This window comes from Oryctolagus cuniculus, chromosome 6 (genome assembly GCF_964237555.1).
Source record: "Oryctolagus cuniculus chromosome 6, mOryCun1.1, whole genome shotgun sequence".
Lineage (NCBI taxonomy): Eukaryota > Metazoa > Chordata > Mammalia > Lagomorpha > Leporidae > Oryctolagus > Oryctolagus cuniculus.
In genome coordinates, this window is record NC_091437.1 from 2761604 (window position 1) to 2782822 (window position 21219).

The 21219-nt window shown below is 60.1% G+C and overlaps 1 protein-coding gene across 3 annotated transcripts in view; it reads left to right on the forward strand.

Moving 5' to 3' along the window:
• Window positions 1-21219, forward strand: part of CAMK4 (calcium/calmodulin dependent protein kinase IV) — a 177829-nt gene that overhangs the window by 143970 nt on the left and 12640 nt on the right. For all 3 annotated transcript variants that reach the window (XM_070075969.1, XM_051834544.2, XM_051834545.2), the window contains 3 exons: window positions 1670-1760; window positions 3835-3909; window positions 20108-20183. In XM_070075969.1, coding sequence (XP_069932070.1) covers window positions 1670-1760; window positions 3835-3909; window positions 20108-20183 — 242 coding nt within the window. The remainder of the gene's footprint in view (window positions 1-1669; window positions 1761-3834; window positions 3910-20107; window positions 20184-21219) is intronic.

Genomic DNA, 21219 nt, shown 5'->3' on the forward strand with positions numbered 1-21219 from the left:
TAAATGATGGCTTTTGAGGGGGGGGACTGGAAGTGGGCAGAGAGGCCAGGAGGGACTGTTAGAGTGTAGGAGGGACTGTTATAGTATAGGTGGAACTGTTAGAGTTTAAGTGGGACTGTTAGAGTGTAGGAGGGTCTGTCAGGGTGTAGGAGGTCTGTTAGGGTGTAGGAGGGACTGTTGCAGTGTAGGAGGGACTGTTAGAGTTTAGGAGGGACTGTTGCAGTGGAGGTGTGACTGTTATGGTGTGGTTTTGCTCAGCTCAACAAATGACCTACAACAGAGGAAACGAGTAGAGTGGCCAGAGGGGGTCTTAGCATTCATCCCAAGTGTAACTTGCAGTGTTGGGGTCAACAGTTGGCCGTGGTGGTCACCTTCCTGGAGCCTCACCAGGGCACTCAGCACCTCCACCAGCATCACCACCAACACCACCACCACCATTACCATCACCACTGTCATCACCATCACCACCGCCTCCGTCACCATCACCACTGTCACCACCTCCATCACCACCACCACCATCACCACTGCCATCACCACCTCCGTTACCACCTCCACCACCACTGTCATCACCGTCACCACCTCTGTCACCATCACCACTGTCACCACCACTGCCATCACCACCTCCGTTACCACCTCCACCACCACCGTCATCACCATCACCACTGTCACCACCTCCATCACTGCCACCTCCACCACCACTGCCATCACCACCTCCGTTACCACCTCCACCACCACTGTCATCACCATCACCACCACCTCCATCACCAGCACCACCACCACCACCTCCGTCACCACTGTCATCACCACCTTCATCACCATCACCACCACCTCCGTCACCACCTCCATTACCACCTCCATCACCAGCACCACCGTCATCACCATCACCACTGTCACCACCTCCATCACTGCCACCTCCACCACCACTGTCATCACCACCTCTGTTACCACCTCCACCACCACTGTCATCACCATCGTCACCACCTCCATTACCACCTCCACCACCACTGTCTTCACTGCCATCACCACCTCCGTCACCAGCACCAGCTCCGCTGTCATCACCATCACCACCACCTCCATCACCAGTACCACCGCCATCACCTCCATCACCACCTCCATTACCACCACCGCCATCACCTCCATTACCACCTCCATTACCACCACCGCCATCACCTCCATCACCATCTCCATCACCATCTCCATCACCAGCACCATCTCCACGCCACATTTACTGACGGAAGGGACCCTGGAGCCTCCTCCCTCTGACTGCACTCAGCAGGGATCGCCGAGCATTTGCTGCAGCTCTGAGTTTCCAAGCTCGAGCCTGCAGTTAGGCTTTTCAGACAGCGGACCAGACGAATGCCGGCACACGGCGTTTTTATTCCGTGATTCCAGCCGCACTTACCGTGGATGAATTGAACTGTAGCTAACACTCCAAGGAGGAACTGTTTCGTGCAGTGTACATTGCATCTCACATGCAGCGAACTGCAGGTGATCCGTGCGTGTGTGTGGCTGGGAGCTTTGTCCGCGGTGGCATCTGTTTTCAAGTGCAATGCGTGCGTGTTGTTGACTGGCCTACGTTAAGATGACTGTAGTTCTTAAGAGGTGGAACGTACACGTTGGAGCCATAGCCAGCACTGCACAGATGTCCTGTGTTGTTTTCCCCATGTAGTATCTGCATGAAAATGGGATTGTCCATCGCGACCTCAAACCAGAGAACCTGCTCTACGCCACGCCAGCCCCAGACGCACCGCTCAAAATTGGTGAGAGCATGCCCGGGCCCCGGGACCCCTTCCCCCCGAGCAGAGACACGGGTTCCACGGGACGTCCAGCGTCGCCTGCCTTCACTTGCCTCGCAAGCTGGAAAGAACGAGGCCTTGTTTTGGGGGGTGGAGGGGTGCTGATTCCCGCTGGTCTCACGGGAAGTCGGTGTGGGGAAGCTGGTGGTCAGCTGCCACATATGGGGGCGGGGTGCCCAGCTCAGTGGGGTAGACAGACAATCCCTGGCTTATTTTTTTCTTTTTTGGTTGTCAACTTCTGTTCTCACATTGTTTGAAGCGCAGTTTTAAATGCCCAAGAGCTTCAACACAAGAGTCCTGAGTGTAGCTCTCCAAAGCAGACGTGTGATGCACCCCCGGGGTAGACTCTCCTTAGCCGACTGTAACCAGTGTGTGCGGGCCTTGACTGCCGGCCATTCCTGGGGTAGACTCTCCTTAGCCGACTGTATCCATGCGTGCGGGGCCTTGCACTGCCGGCCATTCCTGAGGTAGACTCTCCTTAGCCGACTGTATCCATGCGTGCGGGGCCTTGACTGCCGGCCATTCCTGGGGTAGACTCTCCTTAGCCGACTGTATCCAGTGCGTGCGGGGCCTTGCACTGCCGGCCATTCCTGGGGTAGACTCTCCTTAGCCGACTGTAACCAGTGCGTGTGGGGCCTTGACTGCCGGCCATTCCTGAGGTAGACTCTCCTTAGCCGACTGTAACCAGTGCGTGCCGGGCCTTGCACTGCCGGCCATTCCTGAGGTAGACTCTCCTTAGCCGACTGTATCCATGCGTGCGGGGCCTTGCACTGCCGGCCATTCCTGAGGTAGACTCTCCTTAGCCGACTGTATCCAGTGCGTGCCGGGCCTTGCACTGCCGGCCATTCCTGAGGTAGACTCTCCTTAGCCGACTGTATCCATGCGTGCGGGGCCTTGCACTGCCGGCCATTCCTGAGGTAGACTCTCCTTAGCCGACTGTATCCATGCGTGCGGGGCCTTGCACTGCTGGCCATTCCTGAGGTAGACTCTCCTTAGCCGACTGTATCCATGTGTGCGGGGCCTCGCACTGCCGGCCATTCCTGAGGTAGACTCTCCTTAGCCGACTGTATCCAGTGCGTGCGGGGCCTCGCACTGCCGGCCATTCCTGAGGTAGACTCTCCTTAGCCGACTGTATCCAGTGCGTGCGGGGCCTTGCACTGCCGGCCATTCCTGAGGTAGACTCTCCTTAGCCAACTGTAACCAGTGCGTGCGGGGCCTTGCACTGCCGGCCATTCCTGAGGTAGACTCTCCTTAGCCGACTGTATCCATGCGTGCGGGGCCTTGCACTGCCGGCCATTCCTGGGGTAGACTCTCCTTAGCCGACTGTATCCACTGCGTGCGGGGCCTTGCACTGCCGGCCATTCCTGGGGTAGACTCTCCTTAGCCGACTGTATCCATGCGTGTGGGGCCTTGACTGCCGGCCATTCCTGGGGTAGACTCTCCTTAGCCGACTGTATCCATGCGTGCGGGGCCTTGCACTGCCGGCCATTCCTGAGGTAGACTCTCCTTAGCCGACTGTATCCAGTGCGTGCGGGGCCTTGACTGCCGGCCATTCCTGAGGTAGACTCTCCTTAGCCGACTGTATCCATGCGTGCGGGGCCTTGCACTGCCGGCCATTCCTGAGGTAGACTCTCCTTAGCCGACTGTATCCAGTGCGTGTGGGGCCTTGACTGCCGGCCATTCCTGAGGTAGACTCTCCTTAGCCGACTGTATCCAGTGCGTGCGGGGCCTTGAACTGCTGGCCATTCCAGGCCTTCTCTCCACAGTCTGCATTCTCGAGGTAACGTTGTGACAGCTCGGCCATTCAGCCCAGGGAGCCTTGGAGGAACCTGAGGCCTGAGAGCCGGCGGCGGGGGAGGGGTGGAGGTTAGCGCAGTGTTTTGGAGCCGTCTCCAGGCTCCTTCCAGGTGACCCGCCCACCCTCACGGCCTCACACCGGCGGGCAGGCACGCACACGCGCTGGCTGCATTTCTGCTCTGTCACGTGGTGCGAGCCGAGAAGACACTCCCATCACCGCATTTCTCTCTTGTGTTGTCAGCTGATTTCGGACTCTCCAAAATCGTGGACCACCAGGTGCTCATGAAGACCGTGTGCGGCACCCCTGGGTACTGCGGTAGGCGCCCTACCCCAGCTGGGACGTGGGGGCTGCTTTGGGGGACCCTCTGCCATCTCCTGCAAACCCTGGGCCCTCCCCCCACAAGGGCTCTGGGGCGGTGGGGCAGGGGCCAGGGCTGGGCTGTGAGGGGTGTAGTTGTGGCTGCTCTGGGCACAGGCAGGAAGGGAGGACCCCGACCCGGAGGTGGGCAGGGGCCTGCGGAGCTGTCCCAGCGGCCAGCAGGTTGTCACGGTCCTGCCGAGGTTTCCCTGGCAGGGCACGGGAGGTGGGCGTTGCTGAGGGCATGGCGGGCAGGACACGAGGCCGGCAGTGAGGGTGGGTGGCCCCGGCTCTCAGGGCGCTGGCCTCGCACGCTAGGGCAGGCCGTCGCGGGCTCTCCTCACCAGGGCCCCATCCCCGTGGATGGACTGCACGCAGCATTCTGCTGGGTGGGATGCACCCCTGCCTCTTAGCTCTTTCCTTGGTGGCTGGGTGAATCCACACAGGCTGCGGTCCATGACGTCACAGACACACCAGAGTCAGGAACAGGTGCTCATTAATGCATGTGGCGCGGATCATGCAAACTGTGATCTGGTTGTGAGGAAAAGAAAGGACAAGTTAGCACTCACAGGACTGGAGTCACTCTCCGAGCAAAGGATCTTCCCTCACGTCGTCATCCCCACTCAGCTTCTCACACCAGCCCTGTGTGGTGAGCAGAGGCCGGGCTGCCACTCATCCCCTCAGCCCTGCTGTGTGGTGAGGAGAGGCCGGGCTGCCACTCATCCCCTCAGCCCTGCTGTGTGGTGAGCAGAGGCCGGGCTGCCACTCATCCCCTCAGCCCTGCTGTGTGGTGAGGAGAGGCCGGGCTGTCTCTCATCCCCTCAGCCCTGCTGTGTGGTGAGGAGAGGCCGGGCTGTCTCTCATCCCCTCAGCCCTGCTGTGTGGTGAGGAGAGGCCGGGCTGTCACTCTTCCCCTCAGCCCTGCTGTGTGGTAGGAGAGGCTGGGCTGTCTCTCATCCCCTCAGCCCTGCTGTGTGGTAGGAGAGGCCGGGCTGTCTCTCATCCCCTCAGCCCTGCTGTGTGGTAGGAGAGGCCGGGCTGTCACTCATCCCCTCAGCCCTGCTGTGTGGTAGGAGAGGCCGGGCTGTCACTCATCCCCTCAGCCCTGCTGTGTGGTGAGGAGAGGCCAGGCTGTCTCTCATCCCCTCAGCCCTGCTGTGTGGTCTGGAGAGGCCGGGCTGTCACTCTTCCCCTCAGCCCTGCTGTGTGGTCAGGTCAGGCCTGGGCACCTGGGAGGCACCTGTGCTGCCATAGCCCTGCTCCAGGGCCTGCAGTCTGGGAGGGTGTGGACACACCTAACAGAAACAGTTGCACCTGGCAACCCGGAGGTGGCCACAGCGTGTGGAAAAGTGTGAGGTTTGCAAGGAAGCGCATTGCGGGAGACACTCGTCCTACATGACCGTCACGTGTGCCTTGGCGTCAGCCCCGATTAACCGCACAGGTAGCTCACGGGGTGTCCGCAGAGGTCAGAGGTGAGAAGAGCGGTAACAGCTTCCCTGAAGGCAGGTGCCATGAACGCCCTGACGTGACCCCAGGTGTCATGGCCGCTCACCCTGGCTGCACGGAACCGGAGGGTTCCGCCACTCCCCGGGACGCCGCTGTGACCGCCAGCGTGGAGGGAGCAGTGCCCGGTGTGCAGGGTCTGTCAGATGCAGTTTCCTCCTTAAACCCCGTGCAGACCAGGCCAGTGATCACCGAGCACGCTGGCTTTTCCAGGTGTCCCCTCTTCTTTGTTAAACCTCGGGGCAGTCCTCGGTCCCTGAAGAATTAGAAATGAAATGCCTGTGGCCTGTGCCCCTGCGGCCGTGAGCCCCCGTCTCCCCCACGCGTCTCCCGTTTGCTCCACGCACGTCACCCTTTCCTCCCGCGAGCTCGTTTCCCTGGGGAACGTCACAGGTCGTCTCCACGCACTCGCTTTTCCAGAAAGCCGCTGCCCACACAGGGGCGGCGTCCCTGGCTCTCAGGTGAAGCCTGATGTCCTGAGTCCTCCTCCAGCCCTTCGGCTCCTGGGAGCCAAGGTCAGATGAAAGTCGGCTTGGGGGAACCCGGGAGAGCTGTGGCTCCAGGAGATGGGCGTTCGTGTCTCCCTGGGGCGGCTCTGTGGGCTCCGCAGCCCCCAGGATGGGGGACCCAGGCTCTGCGGGCTGCGTGAAACCGTCCTCCCTCTGCAGTCTACACGCAGGAAGGAGCCTGGAAAGGGGCGGCTGCCCGCCCGCAGCTGCACGGACTGGACTGGCGGCAGCCACGTGTTGCTCATACTCACGTGGCTTTGTCTGCCTGTGGTCACGGCCAGGCAGGAGCACGCGAGGGCTCTGTCCCCAGCTGGCCTCATCCAGCCTGGCTGCTGTAACAAGACAGCGTAGAAACAGCAGAGCTCCCAGCTCTGAAGCTTAGGGCGTCCAGAGGAAGGCGCCAGTGTGTGTGGCGAGGACGCCTCCAGGCGCACAGGCGGCAGCTCATGGCCGTGTCCTCACTGGGTGGAGTGAGAGGTCCCCTGGGCCTCCTGCCACCATCCTCGGCACTGGGAGTTTCAAGCCATGAACCGGGGTGGGGGCGTTGGGGGGCCACAGGCACTCAGAGTAGGCGGTGGGTAGGAAAGCTCAGGCCTACTCCAGACACAGAACTACCCACGCGTGGACAGTGAACATGCGAAAATGTTGCAGAGTTCCAGGCTCGCTGCAGGCGCCCGCCTGTGTTGTGTTGTTGAGTTTTCTTGGAGCTTTTGCCGACAGCCTGTCCACGGCTTTCCCACCTGACAGCGCCACGCGTGCCACGTGTGTCTCCCCTTCAGTGCACGTGTCCTGACTGCTGCTGCTCCTCCCCATGCCCTCTCTGCTTCCAGGTCTCCCAGACGATGGGGTGGGGCGGAGGGAGCCCTGGATTCAGTACCGCGTGCCCAGCAGGGCGGGCAGTGCTCATCGCTGATCACTGAGCAGTTGACAGGAGTGGAGGAGAATTGAGGACAGGATTTGAAACAAGTCACAGGTTGCCCACAAGGCAAAGCTGTGGCTCGGTCCTCTTGTCTAACACAGACACTAGGAACTCCCAGGAGTGTGCTGGCTTGGACAGCTCCCCGATGGCTGGGTCAGGACGAACCGCTGGGGACCTCCGGCTGAGAGACAGCAGCACCCTGGCACGGTCATACCGCCCGTGGCGGAAGCAGTTCTGTCTGGCAGCACCCATGGCCTTGCCCTCCGGGGAGGAAGGGCGGCCTGCACTCGAGAGCACCAGGTTTGGTGCAGTGACTTCTCTGTTCCTCTGAGCCCGGGCATCTGGAGCGGGGGCAAGCTGGCAGCTCCGCTGGAGCCAGGCATCTGCGTGGCCACAGCAGGACGAGGAGGAGCTCGGCCAGTGAAGAGGAGGCCGGGACACGGGGAGAGCCAGGCCACGGAGGACTGGCAGGTTGCGGCCGTCGGTCACTGTGTCACCTGGCACGGCTGGAACACGTTACAGATGAGGCTAGAAAGGCGGGGTGTGCATCTACATCGGGTTGCAGGAGTCGGACTGGGCTTTGTAGGCAAGCTCTTCAGTCAGGCCGTGTTTCAGGATCATCTGAATCTGGTAAGCACTGTGATGAGATCGCGACACCTCGTAGCAGGTGGCTTTGGGAGGAAGGGAAGGCAGCCGAGTTGGAGTGCGATCGTGAGTGCTCGCGGTCTACACACAGCTTCCCGGCCGATGCTCTACACGACCTACCCTTAAAGCCAGTCGTTTATAAAAGCTGTACTAGGATTCAGCGTCAGGCCCTAACAGGAGGCTTCTGTTTGTCTCCCTTTGTGGCGGGGAAGGAGGGAGCTGGTGGCTGAACGTGGTGGCAGTGACCTCTGCACTCCAGGGTCACCTAGCTCGGCAGGAGGTATGGGAGGTATGGGAGGTGGGTGGTCACGGCACAGAAGGCAGGGGCAGGCCAGGGGCTGTGTGCCCGTGTGGTTACCTAAGCTGGGTCAGGCCAGGGGCTGTGTGCCCGTGTGGTTACCTAAGCTGGGGCAGGACAGGTGCTGTGTGCCGGTGTGGTTACCTAAGCTGGGGCAGGCTTCAAAGTCGGAAGCAGGCTGAGTGCACTCAGCTACGGCAGCAAGGTCCAGGCTGTGTGCAAACACGCGTCTGACCACGAGGAGCACCAGGAACATGGCCTCTGCGTGAGCAGGCAGAGGGCGGCGTGGGAGGGGGCGTGTGTGCATGGTGACTCCGGAACTGGGTGAGACCTGGGCCCGGGAAAACAGATGCCGCCTCCAGGAGCCACACCAGGGTTCTGGATTTAACAATTGGCAGCGTAGCAAAGAGTTGTGTTTGTCAGCCTTGTGGAAAATCGGGTGCTCGCGTGGAAGGCCAGCGTCCCCCCGGAGCGTGGCCCTGCGTTCCAGCCCTCTCTGCCCCATGCCTGTGGGTGCCAAGGATCAGCAGGTGGAGAGGAAACCGCCCAGTACAGGAAGGGCTGGCAGTGGGGCCCACGTCCAAAGCTGGCGAGAGCGCGGCGTGCAGGTGTTCCTTTGCTGGGTGGTGAGTCAGGTGGGCACGAGGGGGACCGCAGAAACAGTCACCCATGACACCCACGGGTGCTACGGGCAGGGGCGGGGCTCAGCACACAGGGCCACAGCTGGTCAGGAAGAGGAAGACTGGAGCTGGGGCGGGGCCCTGGCGGGGCAGGTGAGCAGGCTGGGGTCAGCCAGGGCCGTCACTTTGGTGGGGTGGTTCCTGGGTGCCCCTGTGTGACTGCCGGACAGCAGTTGCCTCCCGGGTGTAAGGGACCCCGTGGAGGAGCCTGGCTCTGGCTGAGTGTGCGGGTCAAAGGCGGGCCCTAGGCGGGGCCCTCTGTATCCTTAACCATTATCCAGCCCTAGTCTTCGCAGCCAGAAAGGGTTTTTTTTTTTAAGATGTCAAAAACATCATAGACTGAAAATTGTTAAACGGTGTGCCCAATCTAAAGCAGGCTGCAGGCTGCAGAAAGAAAACCCGGGGCCCAGGTAGGGGCTCAGTGCCCCGGGTTCTAAGTGGTCCACAGACACTGAGTGGGCGCTCGGCATCCTGCTGGGAAAGGAAAGGGACCCCAGAGGGAGGGGAGGAGGGGAAAAGAGGACAGGGACAGACAGAGGTGCCTGCCTGGCCCTGGCCTGCGGAGCAGGAGCTGCCGTGCCCGTCCTGCGGCAACGGCACCAGGGCACTTGCACAGCCCACGGGGAAAGGAGTCCAAAGACATTTCCTTTGGTCAGGAGAACTTTGAAATCCAGGTGCTGCTTTTTCATCATACACACCCCATGAACTTTTTGAGGATCCCTTATGCAGGTTATCTGAGTGGAAAATAACCAATGTGGAGAGAGTGGTCCTGTCGAAAGTCGGTTATCTGTACATAAACTGAGCTGAATTAGCCATCTACATGGATGGTTCACATTTTTGTTTTTTATTCACATTCTATTTTAAGAGCTTAATAATTGTGAAGAACTTCTTTTAAAAAATTATTTATTTGAAAGATTTGCCATCTGCTGATTTGTTCTCTGAATGTTGGCAACAGCTGGGGCTGGGCGAGGCCAGAGCCAGGGGCCAGGAACTCCACCCAGGGCTCCCGTGTGATGGCAGGGGCCCGCGTACCTGGGCTGTCATCCGCAGCTTTCCCAGGTGCATCGGCATTCCCTGTGGGTGGGACTAGGGTACCTGGGACTCAAATGGGTCCTCCGGTGGGGGCTGCTGCAGTCACAGGCCTCGTCCAAACTGGCTGCGCCACAACGCCAGCCCGAGAATTCATCTTTTTTTTCCTAAGATTTTATTTACTTATTTGAGAGGTGGAGTTACAGACAGTGAAAGGGAGAGACAGAAAGGTCTTCCATCTGCTGGTTCACTCTCCAGATGGCCACAACAGCCGGAGCTGCACCAACCTGAAGCCAGGAGCCTCCTCCGGGTCTCCCACGTGGGTTCAGGGGCCTAAGCACTTGGGCCATCTTCCACTGCTTTCCCAGGCCACAGCAGAGAGCTGGATCGGAAGAGGAGCAGCCAGGACTGGACCGGCACCCATATGGGATGCCACACTGCAGGCCGAGGACTAACCTACTGTGCCACGGCGCCGGCCCAGAATTTATCTTCTTTTGACTTTTGCCACATTCTTGTTGTTTTCGCGGGCAGTCCTTGACACAGCTCAGATGGAATATGCGTGCCTAGAAGCGTCCTATTCCTCTGTGCAGGCTGTCGTAATGGCAAGGAAACATCGTGTTTCAGTTTCAAGACGAAGTGAGGAGTGACTCTTAGCAGCTGGGGAGTGAGCTGTCAGAACGCGGAGGTCTCTGCGTAGAGTTGCAGGTGCTCCCTGGGTTCCCATCGGAGGGGACTGTGCAGATAGGGAGTCTCAGGGAGCTCCTGGAAAATGCGGATTGCAGAACGATGGATTCAATGTTCTGCACCAAGATAAAGTGATATTTTAGTACGGTCTCCTCGAACTTTTGAAGGACCCTTGTTTTCTGTATGTACACACTTGGCCTCAAAAACTGACAGCTCTCGGGAGCCGATGGCTTCTGCCGTGTTACAGGTAGTGGAATAGCGCTGGGTGTGGGCCAGTGCTCACCCTGGGGTGCTCACCACTGGCACGTGCACATGTGAGAGAGGCCCCAGAAGGCAAACAGCCGTGGCCTCTCAGGAGGGTGGCTGCTCCCCTGACGTGCAGCGAGGAAAGCACTTGCAGACCGCCCATCTGCACCAGGGCACCCAGCGTCTGGCCCGGCCCTGCTCGCCGTCGCTCACGCTCACGCTGGGGGTTGTGCTGTTGATGTGTCAAGCCCCGTGGGCCCTGCTTCAGGTCCTGGCGAACGTCAAGGACCACAACTCAGCCCTCGTGCCCCCACTGCACAGTGGGACCTACCCTGACATCACCCCGTGCTGAGGCTAGAGGGGCACATGAGACTCACGGCGTAGTACCTGGCACCTAGACCGTGCCACAGGTCCCGGGCATTAGGAAAACAATGACAGTAATGAGTGTTGGCGGCCTCTTATTACTACTGCTAAAAATGTGCCCGTGCCTCAGTCAAGGTCCATACCCCCCGTTCTCGTGTGGTGTGTCCTGATATCTGGGGAGCTGGGTTTACGATGTTAGAAATTGCATCATCTCTGCCACAATTATTTTGCTTTGAAATCAACTATTTTTTGTTCTAAGATTTCACCCACATGGGTGGTTTCTGAACGCTATGGTTTTTGTGGCAGTTTCCTAGATTGTTGGTCTTTTTTTAATCACGTGCACACGCCCACTCCTCTCTGCTGGCTCACGCCCCCGAATGCCCACAAAGGCTGTGACAAGGCCGGGCTGAGCAGAGGTCTGGAGACTCCGTCACAGCCTCCACGTGTGCGCCAGGGGCCCACACGTGAGCCCTCACTGCTGCCCCCAGGGGCACTAGCAGGAGCTGGAGTAGGAGCAGAGCAGGGCTCTAACCCCGCAGCCTGATGTGGGACCTCACAGCCTCGCCGGCTCGACCACCGGGTAAATGCCCAGCCCTAGACTCAAGCAGTGGTCGTTCCTGGGCTTGCAAACGGTGAAGCGTAAAGAGTTAGAGGAGATGCAATCATTTTATGACTGTTGGCTTTTCAGATGATACTTTTATGAGCAGTTTCTCTAAGTAAACGTGAAGTTACCCAGAAAAACTCCCTCCAGAATTGGAAAGGACGGCCAGAAGGCAGGTGTGTCAGTGGCCATGGCTGCTCACTGAGCTGGTCTGAGGGATCCAGCAAAGCGCCCGGGTTTGCCGAGTTGGCTTCACTCTGGTCCTCCGGCGACGTGAGTGCCCGAGGGCGCCTTCAACCGTGCTTTGTGATGGGGGACACGGAGCTCACGGGACGCTGCTGGCTGCCTCTGCCCAGCACCCGCGCGTCGTCTGCATGGCTGTGGGACTGAGTTTCCAGTATTCCTGTAGTCAGTGACGAAAATGTTGAAAACTGTTGACTATTTTAACAGGTGAAGGAGGATAATTGAACAGTACTGGTTAAAGTTGGGCGGAATAATGCATTCTCTCCCCATCACAGGCAGACCATACAGCACACTCCTGCACACAGCATGCACAGAGGCACACAGGTGTACACACACACACACAGATATACAGACACAGACACACAGGCACAGACACACAGATGTACTCACACACACACACAGATATACAGACACACACAGGCACAGACACACAGATGTACTCACACACACACACAGATATACAGACACACAGGCACAGAGACACAGATGTACTCACACACACACACACACACACACAGATATACAGACAGACACACAGGCACAGAGACACAGATGTACTCACACACACACACAGATACACAGGCACAGAGACACAGATGTACTCACACACACACATAGACTCACACACACAGAGACACAGACACATATACCCACACAGACGCATACACACACACACACACACAGGGACACAGATATACTCCACAGAGACATAGACACACACATATACCCAGACGCATACACACAGGGACACAGATATACTCACACAGACACAGACACACACATATACCCAGACGCATACACACACGGACACACACTCACACGTGTACCCATATACACACACAGACTCTCACAAACACACACACATACACCCACACAGACACAGGCACACACACACAGATGTACTCACACATACTCATAACATACACACATAAACTCACACATTCACACAGCACACTCACATGTACACAGATATACTCACACGTGCATACACACATAAACATAGCCCCATGTGTATACACATCCACTCACACAGTCACAAGTGGACTCACACAGAGACATACACTCACCCACACAAATACTCATAGACGCACATAAACATAGTCCCATGTGTATACACATCCACTCACACAGTCACAAGTGGACTCACACAGAGACATACACTCACCCACACAAATACTCATAGACACACACAACTCACACATTCCCACTCATGCACGTACAGACGTACACACTCATACACGCACAGACACACCCAGGAATGTGCACTCACACGCACAAAGGCACACTCATCCATGCACACAGATGCACACACTCACACTCACACGCCCATCGCAGGACCATCTCCAAGGATCCAGAAGCAAAAAGCTGCAGAGAGGAACTCTGGGAGAGCTCGCTGGAGCGTGTCGGTGGGCCTGCCGCGCGCGCGCCCTGGGAGTGTCACCGTGTGAGCCGTTTCTGGGTGCTGCCGACGGAACACTCGTCCAGGCCACGAGCAGTGCCGGGCCGCGGTCACTCCCGGGGCTCCGTCAGACCGCTGCCTCCTCACCTCCCGACGTCACCCGCTGGTTTGGCACAGCTGAGGAGACGGGCGTTCCGCGAGTGAACACACAGACCCTGTAGAGTAATTAACAGAGAGGCTTTCCCTTGCTTCAGTGGACGTGGTGTCTGTTCATGTCTAGAAGAGTGTGAAATAATGCAGGTGTGGCTCACCCTGCCCGCTGACCCGCGAGGGCTGATCTCAGTCCATCGTGACCCACGGTGGCGGCCGCCTCCCTGCAGTGAGCTTGTTAAGAGCGAGTTGAATCAAATGCATGGTTGGAGGCGGAGGGACTGCCTGTCCCCACGTGCCTGGTGCAGGTGGGCCCCGGGTCCCCGTGCTGCCTGTGGACAGTGGGGAGGAGCAAGTAGGGAAGGTGCGGCCCCAAAGACGTGCCCCTGGCTGCTGTGACAGGCATCTCACGGCACCTGGGCCTGATGGGCATGGCCCGGGACAGAAGTGGACTGGGGACAAGGTGGTGAGCATCGGCCACCAGCGGCTCATCTTGTTCTTGTCTGGTGGGGAGTAGCCGGGGACTCTGCGGGTTGGAGTCCGGCTGACCTTAAGCCCTCCCAGAGAGTTGAAATCGGATTCCAGTGAGTCTCTTGGGGCCTTTGCGTGGGTCCGGAACTGCCCTAAGCAAGGTGCATGCAGTAGGCGCTCGGCCCTTCCTCGCTTAGTGAGCGGTTCCTGAGCTGTGCGCCAGGCTGTGTTGCAGGTGCCAGGATCCATGCAGGAAACCGAGACAAACAGCAGCTCAAGGTTGGTGCATTTTACTGGGACAGGACAGGCAGCGCGGTAAGCATGCTGTACCCACAGAGACAGGCAGTCCTGTCTGGACAGACTTAAAGTTGGGGAAGGAGCCAGGGCTGCGACTTCAGCCTGATGGCGCAGTATGTGGGCAGATGTTTGGACGAGGAGAGAACGGTGTGCAGGCAGTGGCGTCCCCGGTGAGAGAGGTGCACGGTGCCACAGAGGCAGGGCCGTGCCTGGGCACCGCGGTCCAGTGAGGAGGTGAGTTGGTTGGAGCACTGGGGCAGGTACAGGAGGAGACAGCTCCATCAGGGAGACTTGAGTGGACACCGGCTGAGCCGGGAGAGCTTGGAGCAGCAGGTGTGGGGCTGGCTGATTCTGAGATGCCTGTTAGAGACCAGAGTGGAAACAGGGCATGGGCGGCAGGGTCTGCACACGTGAAGTTCGGGGGCAGGGGTGGTTGTTGCTTTCAGTGTGGACATTCTCCGCGCAGGGGTGGGAAGGTCGTGAGACTCCCAGGCGTCCCCGGGGACCACCACCATGAGAATGCCGCCACGAGGAGGAGGCCCACGGTGGTCATACACGAAGTTCAGACGGCACAGTGAGCGCCGAGGGCAGGGCCGGGAATTGTGAGTGGAGGTCGCTGCACGGATTCCTGGCTCAGGGTAGAAGCAGCATCCTGACGAACAGCCGAGTGTGCCGTGGACGCGGCTGCTCCCCTGGCGCGGGAAGGTGGCACAAAGGCCATCGGCCCCTCCCAGGGAAGCCAGGCGTCGGCAGGTCAGGAAGAGGAGGAGTCCTGTGGCCTCGGTGGTGCCCGCTGGTCCTCTGAGGCCAACACAAAGCGCTCTGTGCGGTCCACGCTGGCAGCGAGGGTAAGCATCCTGGCAGCCAGCAACGTCTCCCTCTCAGATACGTAACCGCGGCTCGGAAATGGGGTCTCCCCCAACATGGCCCTCCCTCCACCCACGTCCAGGTGACCCTGGGACACTAGAAGACAGAAGCAGCCAAGCCGGGGGACTCGCAGGTCCCTGTGTCCCCCACTGTGACTGCACCTGTGAGGGTGCAGCCACGGGGGGAGCCAGGTCAGGGGGGAGAGGTGATTGACAGCAAGTGGTGGAAGACGCTTACCGTGTGAGACTGAGTCCCTGGACACCCACAGGATGTTCCCTCGGTTCCACAGAAAGGAAATGGTGGCAGAGTGCTTGTGGTTAGCACGCTTCCCTCCCCTAAGTGGCTCAGAGGAAAGCAAAGGGGGTCCCTAGAAGCAAACAGAACCCCTAGCCTAGGACTCGGCCGTCAGCTTCCGCCTGCCTTGCCTAGACCTGGCTGTGTGCAGCTGAGGCCTGGCTGTGTACACCTGGGCCTGGCTCTGTGTGCCTGGGCCTTGCTGTGTATATCCCAGGGCCTTGCTGTATGCACCTGGGCCTGGCTGTGTGCACCCAGGGCCTTGCTGTATGCACCTGGGCCTGGCTGTGTGCACCCAGGGCCTTGCTGTATGCACCTGGGCCTGGCTGTGTGCACCCAGGGCATGGCTCTGTGTACTTGGGCCTTTCCATGTGCACCCAGGGCCAGACCATATGCACCGGGGCTTTGCCGTGTGCACCTGGGCCTGGCTGCTGTGTGTAGCTCGGCTTGGCTGTGTGTATCCAGGGCCATGCCATATGCACCCGGGCCTGGCTTTGTGTAGCTGGGCTTGGGTGTATGTACCTAGGCCTCACCATGTGTATCCAGGGCCTAGCTGTGTGCACCCAGGGCCTGGCTCTGTGTACTTAGGCCTTGCCATGTGTACCCAGAGCCAGACCATATGCACCTGGGCCTGGCTGTGTGTACCCGGGGCCTTGCCGTGTGCACCCGGGGCCTTGCTGGGTGTTCCCGGGACCTGGCTGTATACACCTGGGGCCTTGCTGTGGGTACCCAAGGCCTGGCTGTGTGCACCTGGGCCTGGCTGTATGCACCCGGGGCCTTGCTGTGGGTACCCAGGGTCTGGCTGTGTGCACCCGGGGCCTGGCTGTGTGTACCTGGGCCTGGCTGTGTGCACCTGGGCTTGGCCGTGTGCACCTGAGCCTGGCTGTGTGTGTACCTGGGCCTGGCTGTGTGCACCCAGGGCCTGGATGTGTGTAACTGGGCCTGGCTGTATGCACCCGGGGCCTGGCTGTGTGTGTACCTGGGCCTGGCTGTGTGTGTACCTAGGCCTGGCTGTGTGTGTACCTGGGCCTGGCTGTGTGTGTACCTGGGCCTGGCTGTGTGCACCTGGGCCTGGCTGTGTGTGTACCTGGGCTTGGCCGTGTGCACCTGGGCCTGGCTGTGTGTGTACCTGGGCCTGGCTGTGTGCACCCAGGGCCTGGATGTGTGTATCTGGGCCTGGCTGTATGCACCCGGGGCCTGGCTATGTGTGCACCCGGGGCCTGGCTGTGTGTGCACCTGGGCCTGGCTGTGGTACCTGGGCCTGGCTGTGTGCACCTGGGCCTGGCTGTGGTACCTGGGCCTCACGTGCCCCCTGCTCCTCCCTTCTGTCCCAGGACCTTTGCAGCCTTGCTCAGCCATTCTCGCATGGCCTGGTCTGTCATGCCTCTGCTCACATTTCCAAGACTGCCCTGAGCAGGCCGGCCCCCTGTTCGAGACACCACCCCGGAGCACCCCAGCCCCTGCTTTGTGCATCTTCCTGGGGGGGGGGGGGGTTGGTAAGCACTGACCTCCCCCACAAACCGTAAGCTCTGGGGTGCTGGGGACTTGTCCCCTTCAGCTGCCCTCTGCTCCCTGGACGCCCCAGCACTGAGCCATACAGCAGGTGCTTGGTACGTGGTTGGTGATCGACTTCGTGTGGGAATGAGTGACTCTGTTGATTTCGGTCTCTGTAGGCCTTTGGGTTTGTCCTCAGAAGGGTGCAGGGCACGTGGCTCGCCCCGGGAGCAGCACGGCTGTGGGGCCCGGCGAGGGCGTCCGCAGTGGCCACCTCCGTCCCTTTGCTTTCCTGCTAGAGCCTCCGGAAAGGAGGGCGGAGCTGGCCCGAGTGGGCCTGGGAGTGCGGCCTGGGCCCTGCCTGGTGCTCTCGCTGGGGTCCACTCCAGGGATGACCCTGTGAGTCTCCAGGGCTGCTGTGGGGCCAGGGTTAACCCAGCGGTTAAGACACCCACGTCCCACGCGGCATCTCCACCCCACCTCCTGCCTCCTGCCTCCAGCTCCTGCGAACCCTGCCGACGACGGCAGCTGGTTCCGGCCGTCACTCAGGGGCCCCGGGGGCCTTCCTGGCTCCTGGTTTGGGCTCAGCCCAGCCCTGACTGTTGACAACATTAGGGGAGTGAACAAGTGGGTTTCTGTGTCTCGGGTTTTGAAGAAGCACTGTGACATGGGTGGTGTGTTGATGAGTTCGGAGCAGCTGCGGTTTGATGTGTGTGTGTGTGTGTGTGTGTGTGTGTGTGTGTGTGATTTTCCTGTTCGCTGAAAGCAGTTGCTGGAGAGCGGCTTCCTGGGGATTCTGAGACCGGCCACCAAGATGGCTGTGTGGGAGACGAGCGTGGCGCTGTCTGCGAGCTCTGTAGTGTTTGCTGTTGGCGTGCAGCCGTGTGAGGGATAAGACAGCAGACAGCTTGAAGGCAGGCAAACCAGCAAGTAGCTATTGACACTCACGGGACGATCCTGAGCTGTTCAGAACGCGTTGTTAGAGCCGCTTGCTGCCGGGGAAGGACCTCCTGCCCTCGTGTTGTGTGTGGGTGAGGCGGTGAGAGCTGTCAGGGCGGCCGCGTGTGTACAGCGCTGGAACGTGGACTGGGCCATGTCTGTTCTGGACAGTGCAAGTAGGCAGCCCAGCAGAGCCTCAGACTAGAAGCGCTGGCGTGCCCAGCCCGAGCCGCCCCCGAGGAGCTCGGGGCTCTCGGGAAGGTGCAGGGAACTCCTGGGCCAGCTCCAGGGACCTGCACAGAGCAGGGCTCCGTCACCCGGTGGTTCACGGTCATCAAAGGTTCCCGAGAATGGTACCTACTTGTGTCTTAAGTATTCAAACTTTGCTTCACCCAGTTTTATATAACAATTTTTAAATATTAAAAGTTCCTTTTTTTAAAAAATTTTTGTTTTAAGAACCACGATACAAGGGGAAAAGAAGGCTCCCTGTTGCTCCTGTGCCAGGTCGCCCACCGTGGGTGGCTTTCACACCACCTGCGGCCGTGGACACGGCTGCGGCTTCAGCCCTGAGCCTTCCAGGACAGCAGTCGCCTCAGGTGTGGCTGTGGGGGAGCCACCTGCTCAGGCCGGTGGGGCCATCGGCACGGTGCTCTCCAGTACCTGGAGCTCTTGGGCTGAGAGCCTGGGGAGACGACCAGGGAACCCGCCCAGCCATGCTGGGCTGTGTCTCTGGCTGCACAGAACGGGGCAACGGGATGAGTCCGCTGGGGACACAGCGTGCAGCAGGTTCCGCTGCAGGAACGCTCAGGCCTGTCCCCCCACCCCCACCCCCACCCCCACCCTGGCTCGCTTGAACCTCAGCAACCAATCCCGTGCTAGCACCAGAGTGGGCAGCAGCTTAGAATGCAGAGTGACCTTGGAAATGGCCAGTGCAGCCCACCTAGGTGTCAGAGGATGTCCTGATGCTGCCTGGCGTATTTTTGTGGTTGGATAGCAGCACAGGGCTGATGGCAGTCACTGATGGCAAAGATCTGTGTGGGGGCTGACACCTGCTAAGTACGCATGCCCAACACACACGTCCACTAAGCACGAGCACACCCTGTGTACGCGTGCTAGACATTCACACATCCATGCACTCCCAGAGACCGGGAGACCGGCACCCCACCCCGTGTCTGTCTGTCTGTCTGTCTGTCTCTCTCTCTCTCTCTCTCACACACACACACACACACACACGGTGGCAGCCTAACTCAAGTGCCCTGTACCATCTGCCGTGGGGCCCCAGGCACCCGTCCGTGAGGTGCAGGTGGCCCTGGGAGATGCAAGCCGACTCACAGAGGGACGATGCTGGCATGGGGTGTGCCTTTTTCTCAATTTTGTTAATTAAATCTTAGAGGGAAGGTTTCCGGGAGTAATGCACTTGTAGATAAGACTCTTTGGCTGCAGGCACGGTTCCGTGTGGTGGCAGGGCTCCGTGCGGTGGTGGCAGGGCTCCGTGTGGTGGCACGGTTCCATGCGGTGGCAGGGCTCCGTGCGGTGGTGGCAGGGCTCCATGCAGTGGCAGGGCTCCATGTGGCAGGGGCGTCCTGGCAGAACTCAGGGCCTCTGCCCACGGGCCTTCCCCTGCTGTGCCCAGTGGGGAAGAGGAGATGCCGACTGGAAGAGGGTGTCTGTGTGTGTCTGTGTGTGTGGAGGCTGGTAGGAGGAGCCACAGCGCCCCTCCCCCATGTCACCTGCTCACGCGGACAGCCTGGAGACAGCCTGGAGGGGAGTGCCGTCTCCTTGTCCCCAAGACCCCCTCAGGAAGCCCCGGGCCTTCAGCGAGCAGCCCCTTCCTCAGAGACCCCAGCCTACCCTCGGCAGCTTTGCTCAAGACGGAAGGAGGCATCGCTGGGCTGGGGGCCTCCCTGCTCCCCCCTGGGCCCTGGGACTCCCGCTCCTCCCACCCCTCCCACCCTTCCTGTCCCACACCCAGCGCCACCCGTTTCCCTGGTGCTGGAGTGATGCAGGCAAGACAGCCCAGGGCCACGGCTGATGGGGCCCTGCCTGGCTTGGGGGTGGGCGGGGCTGACCAGGGCAGCCTCCCTGTGCCCACCCAAGTCTCCTGTCTCAGTCTGTGGCCCGAGTGAGTGGGGACCGCTGCCCCCCGGGGGCCTCCGCTGCCGGGTCCCCGGTCCCCGCCCTAGGGACCAGGCTCACGCCCTGCCAGACGCCCCCGCTCCCTGCAGACTGCGTCTCCCGCAGCCGCCTCTGCCCCTGCGTCCCTGCTGGCCTCCGTGTCCCCCTCTCCCTTTCCGGGTCAGAGCCCGCGGTGGGGAGGCAGCCCTTGCTGGCTGGCGTGGCAGGGCCTGGTGCGCCAGAGCAGAGCAGCCACGTCAGGAACCTGACCCCCCCGCCCCCCCCCCCCCGGTGGTCTGGGAGGGAAGGGCTGGCTGCACAGCTGTCCTGCGGCCGGGTCGGGGAACTCGCTGCCTCTGCCAAATACCGAAGCCCAGCTCGATTTCACACAACGTCTGCTTTTCCTGCAGCTCCCGAAATCCTCCGCGGCTGCGCCTATGGACCCGAGGTGGACATGTGGTCGGTGGGCATCATCACCTACATCCTGTGAGTGGGGGGCGCCAGGGCTGCTGTAGGTGCTTGGTGATCTGTTTCGTGCTGCACGCAGTCGGTGCTAGAATTTGCTGAGAACAAGCATTGCTTTTGATCCAGCGTTTTCGGGGGGGCCAGACCTTCTGTCCAGGCCTTCCCACGTCTGCGTCCACTGTGCAGTGTGTGGTGGATGTGGGGAACCCTCTGCCATTTGGCCAGGGCAATGCGTGTGAACCCCAAGTCCCCCTCTTGGCCTATTTGCTTCTCATCTAAAGTAATGAAACAGACAGCTCTCTGATGTCTGAAGCAGTCCCGAATCAGTCCTGCTTCTTAGATCAGGGCGGGTTTAAATGCATTTTCATCTGTGATTGTGTTTCCTCTCTCCACGAGGTAGCTGGGGGTACTGCCCTGTGTGAGTTCACCTGGGCGAGGGAAGTGGGTTTCACATCTCACTCTGGTATTCCCAGCTTCGCTTCTGACCTGGGGTCTGATAACCAGGAGTTTCCAGAAGTTTGCCCGAGAGAGGCTGGACAGGCAGGTGCTGCCGAGGGGTCCGCCCACCGCGGAGAAGGGAGCCCGGTGGTTGTGGGATGACCACAAAGCAGGCAAGCCGCGTTTACTCCGGAGAAGCAGGCTTGGCTGCCAGTGGAACCTGCACTCGGGACGTGCTGAGAGCCTGGAGGGTTCCACAGGGGCTGAACCTGCCCAGGCTGCTGTCACAACACATGTGGGCTGGCAGCTCACGCCCCGGACGCCGGCCTCCTCCCGGCTCTGGAGGCCGCACGTCCCACACCAGGGTGCCGGCGTGGCTAGGTTCTTGCAAGGGCCTCTTTCTGGCCTGCACTGCCTTCGGACGATGTCCCCACATGGCAGAGAGAGACAGGGAGAGCCCTGGGGTCCCTTGATAGAGGTTGCTGATCCCAGGAGGAGGGCCCTGCCCCCGGCCTCATCTAAACCTGTCCCTCCCAAAGGCCCGCCAGCACACACTCACAGGGATTGGGGCTTCACAGAGCACGCTCCAACATGGGAGGGACGTGGTTCAGCGAGGGCT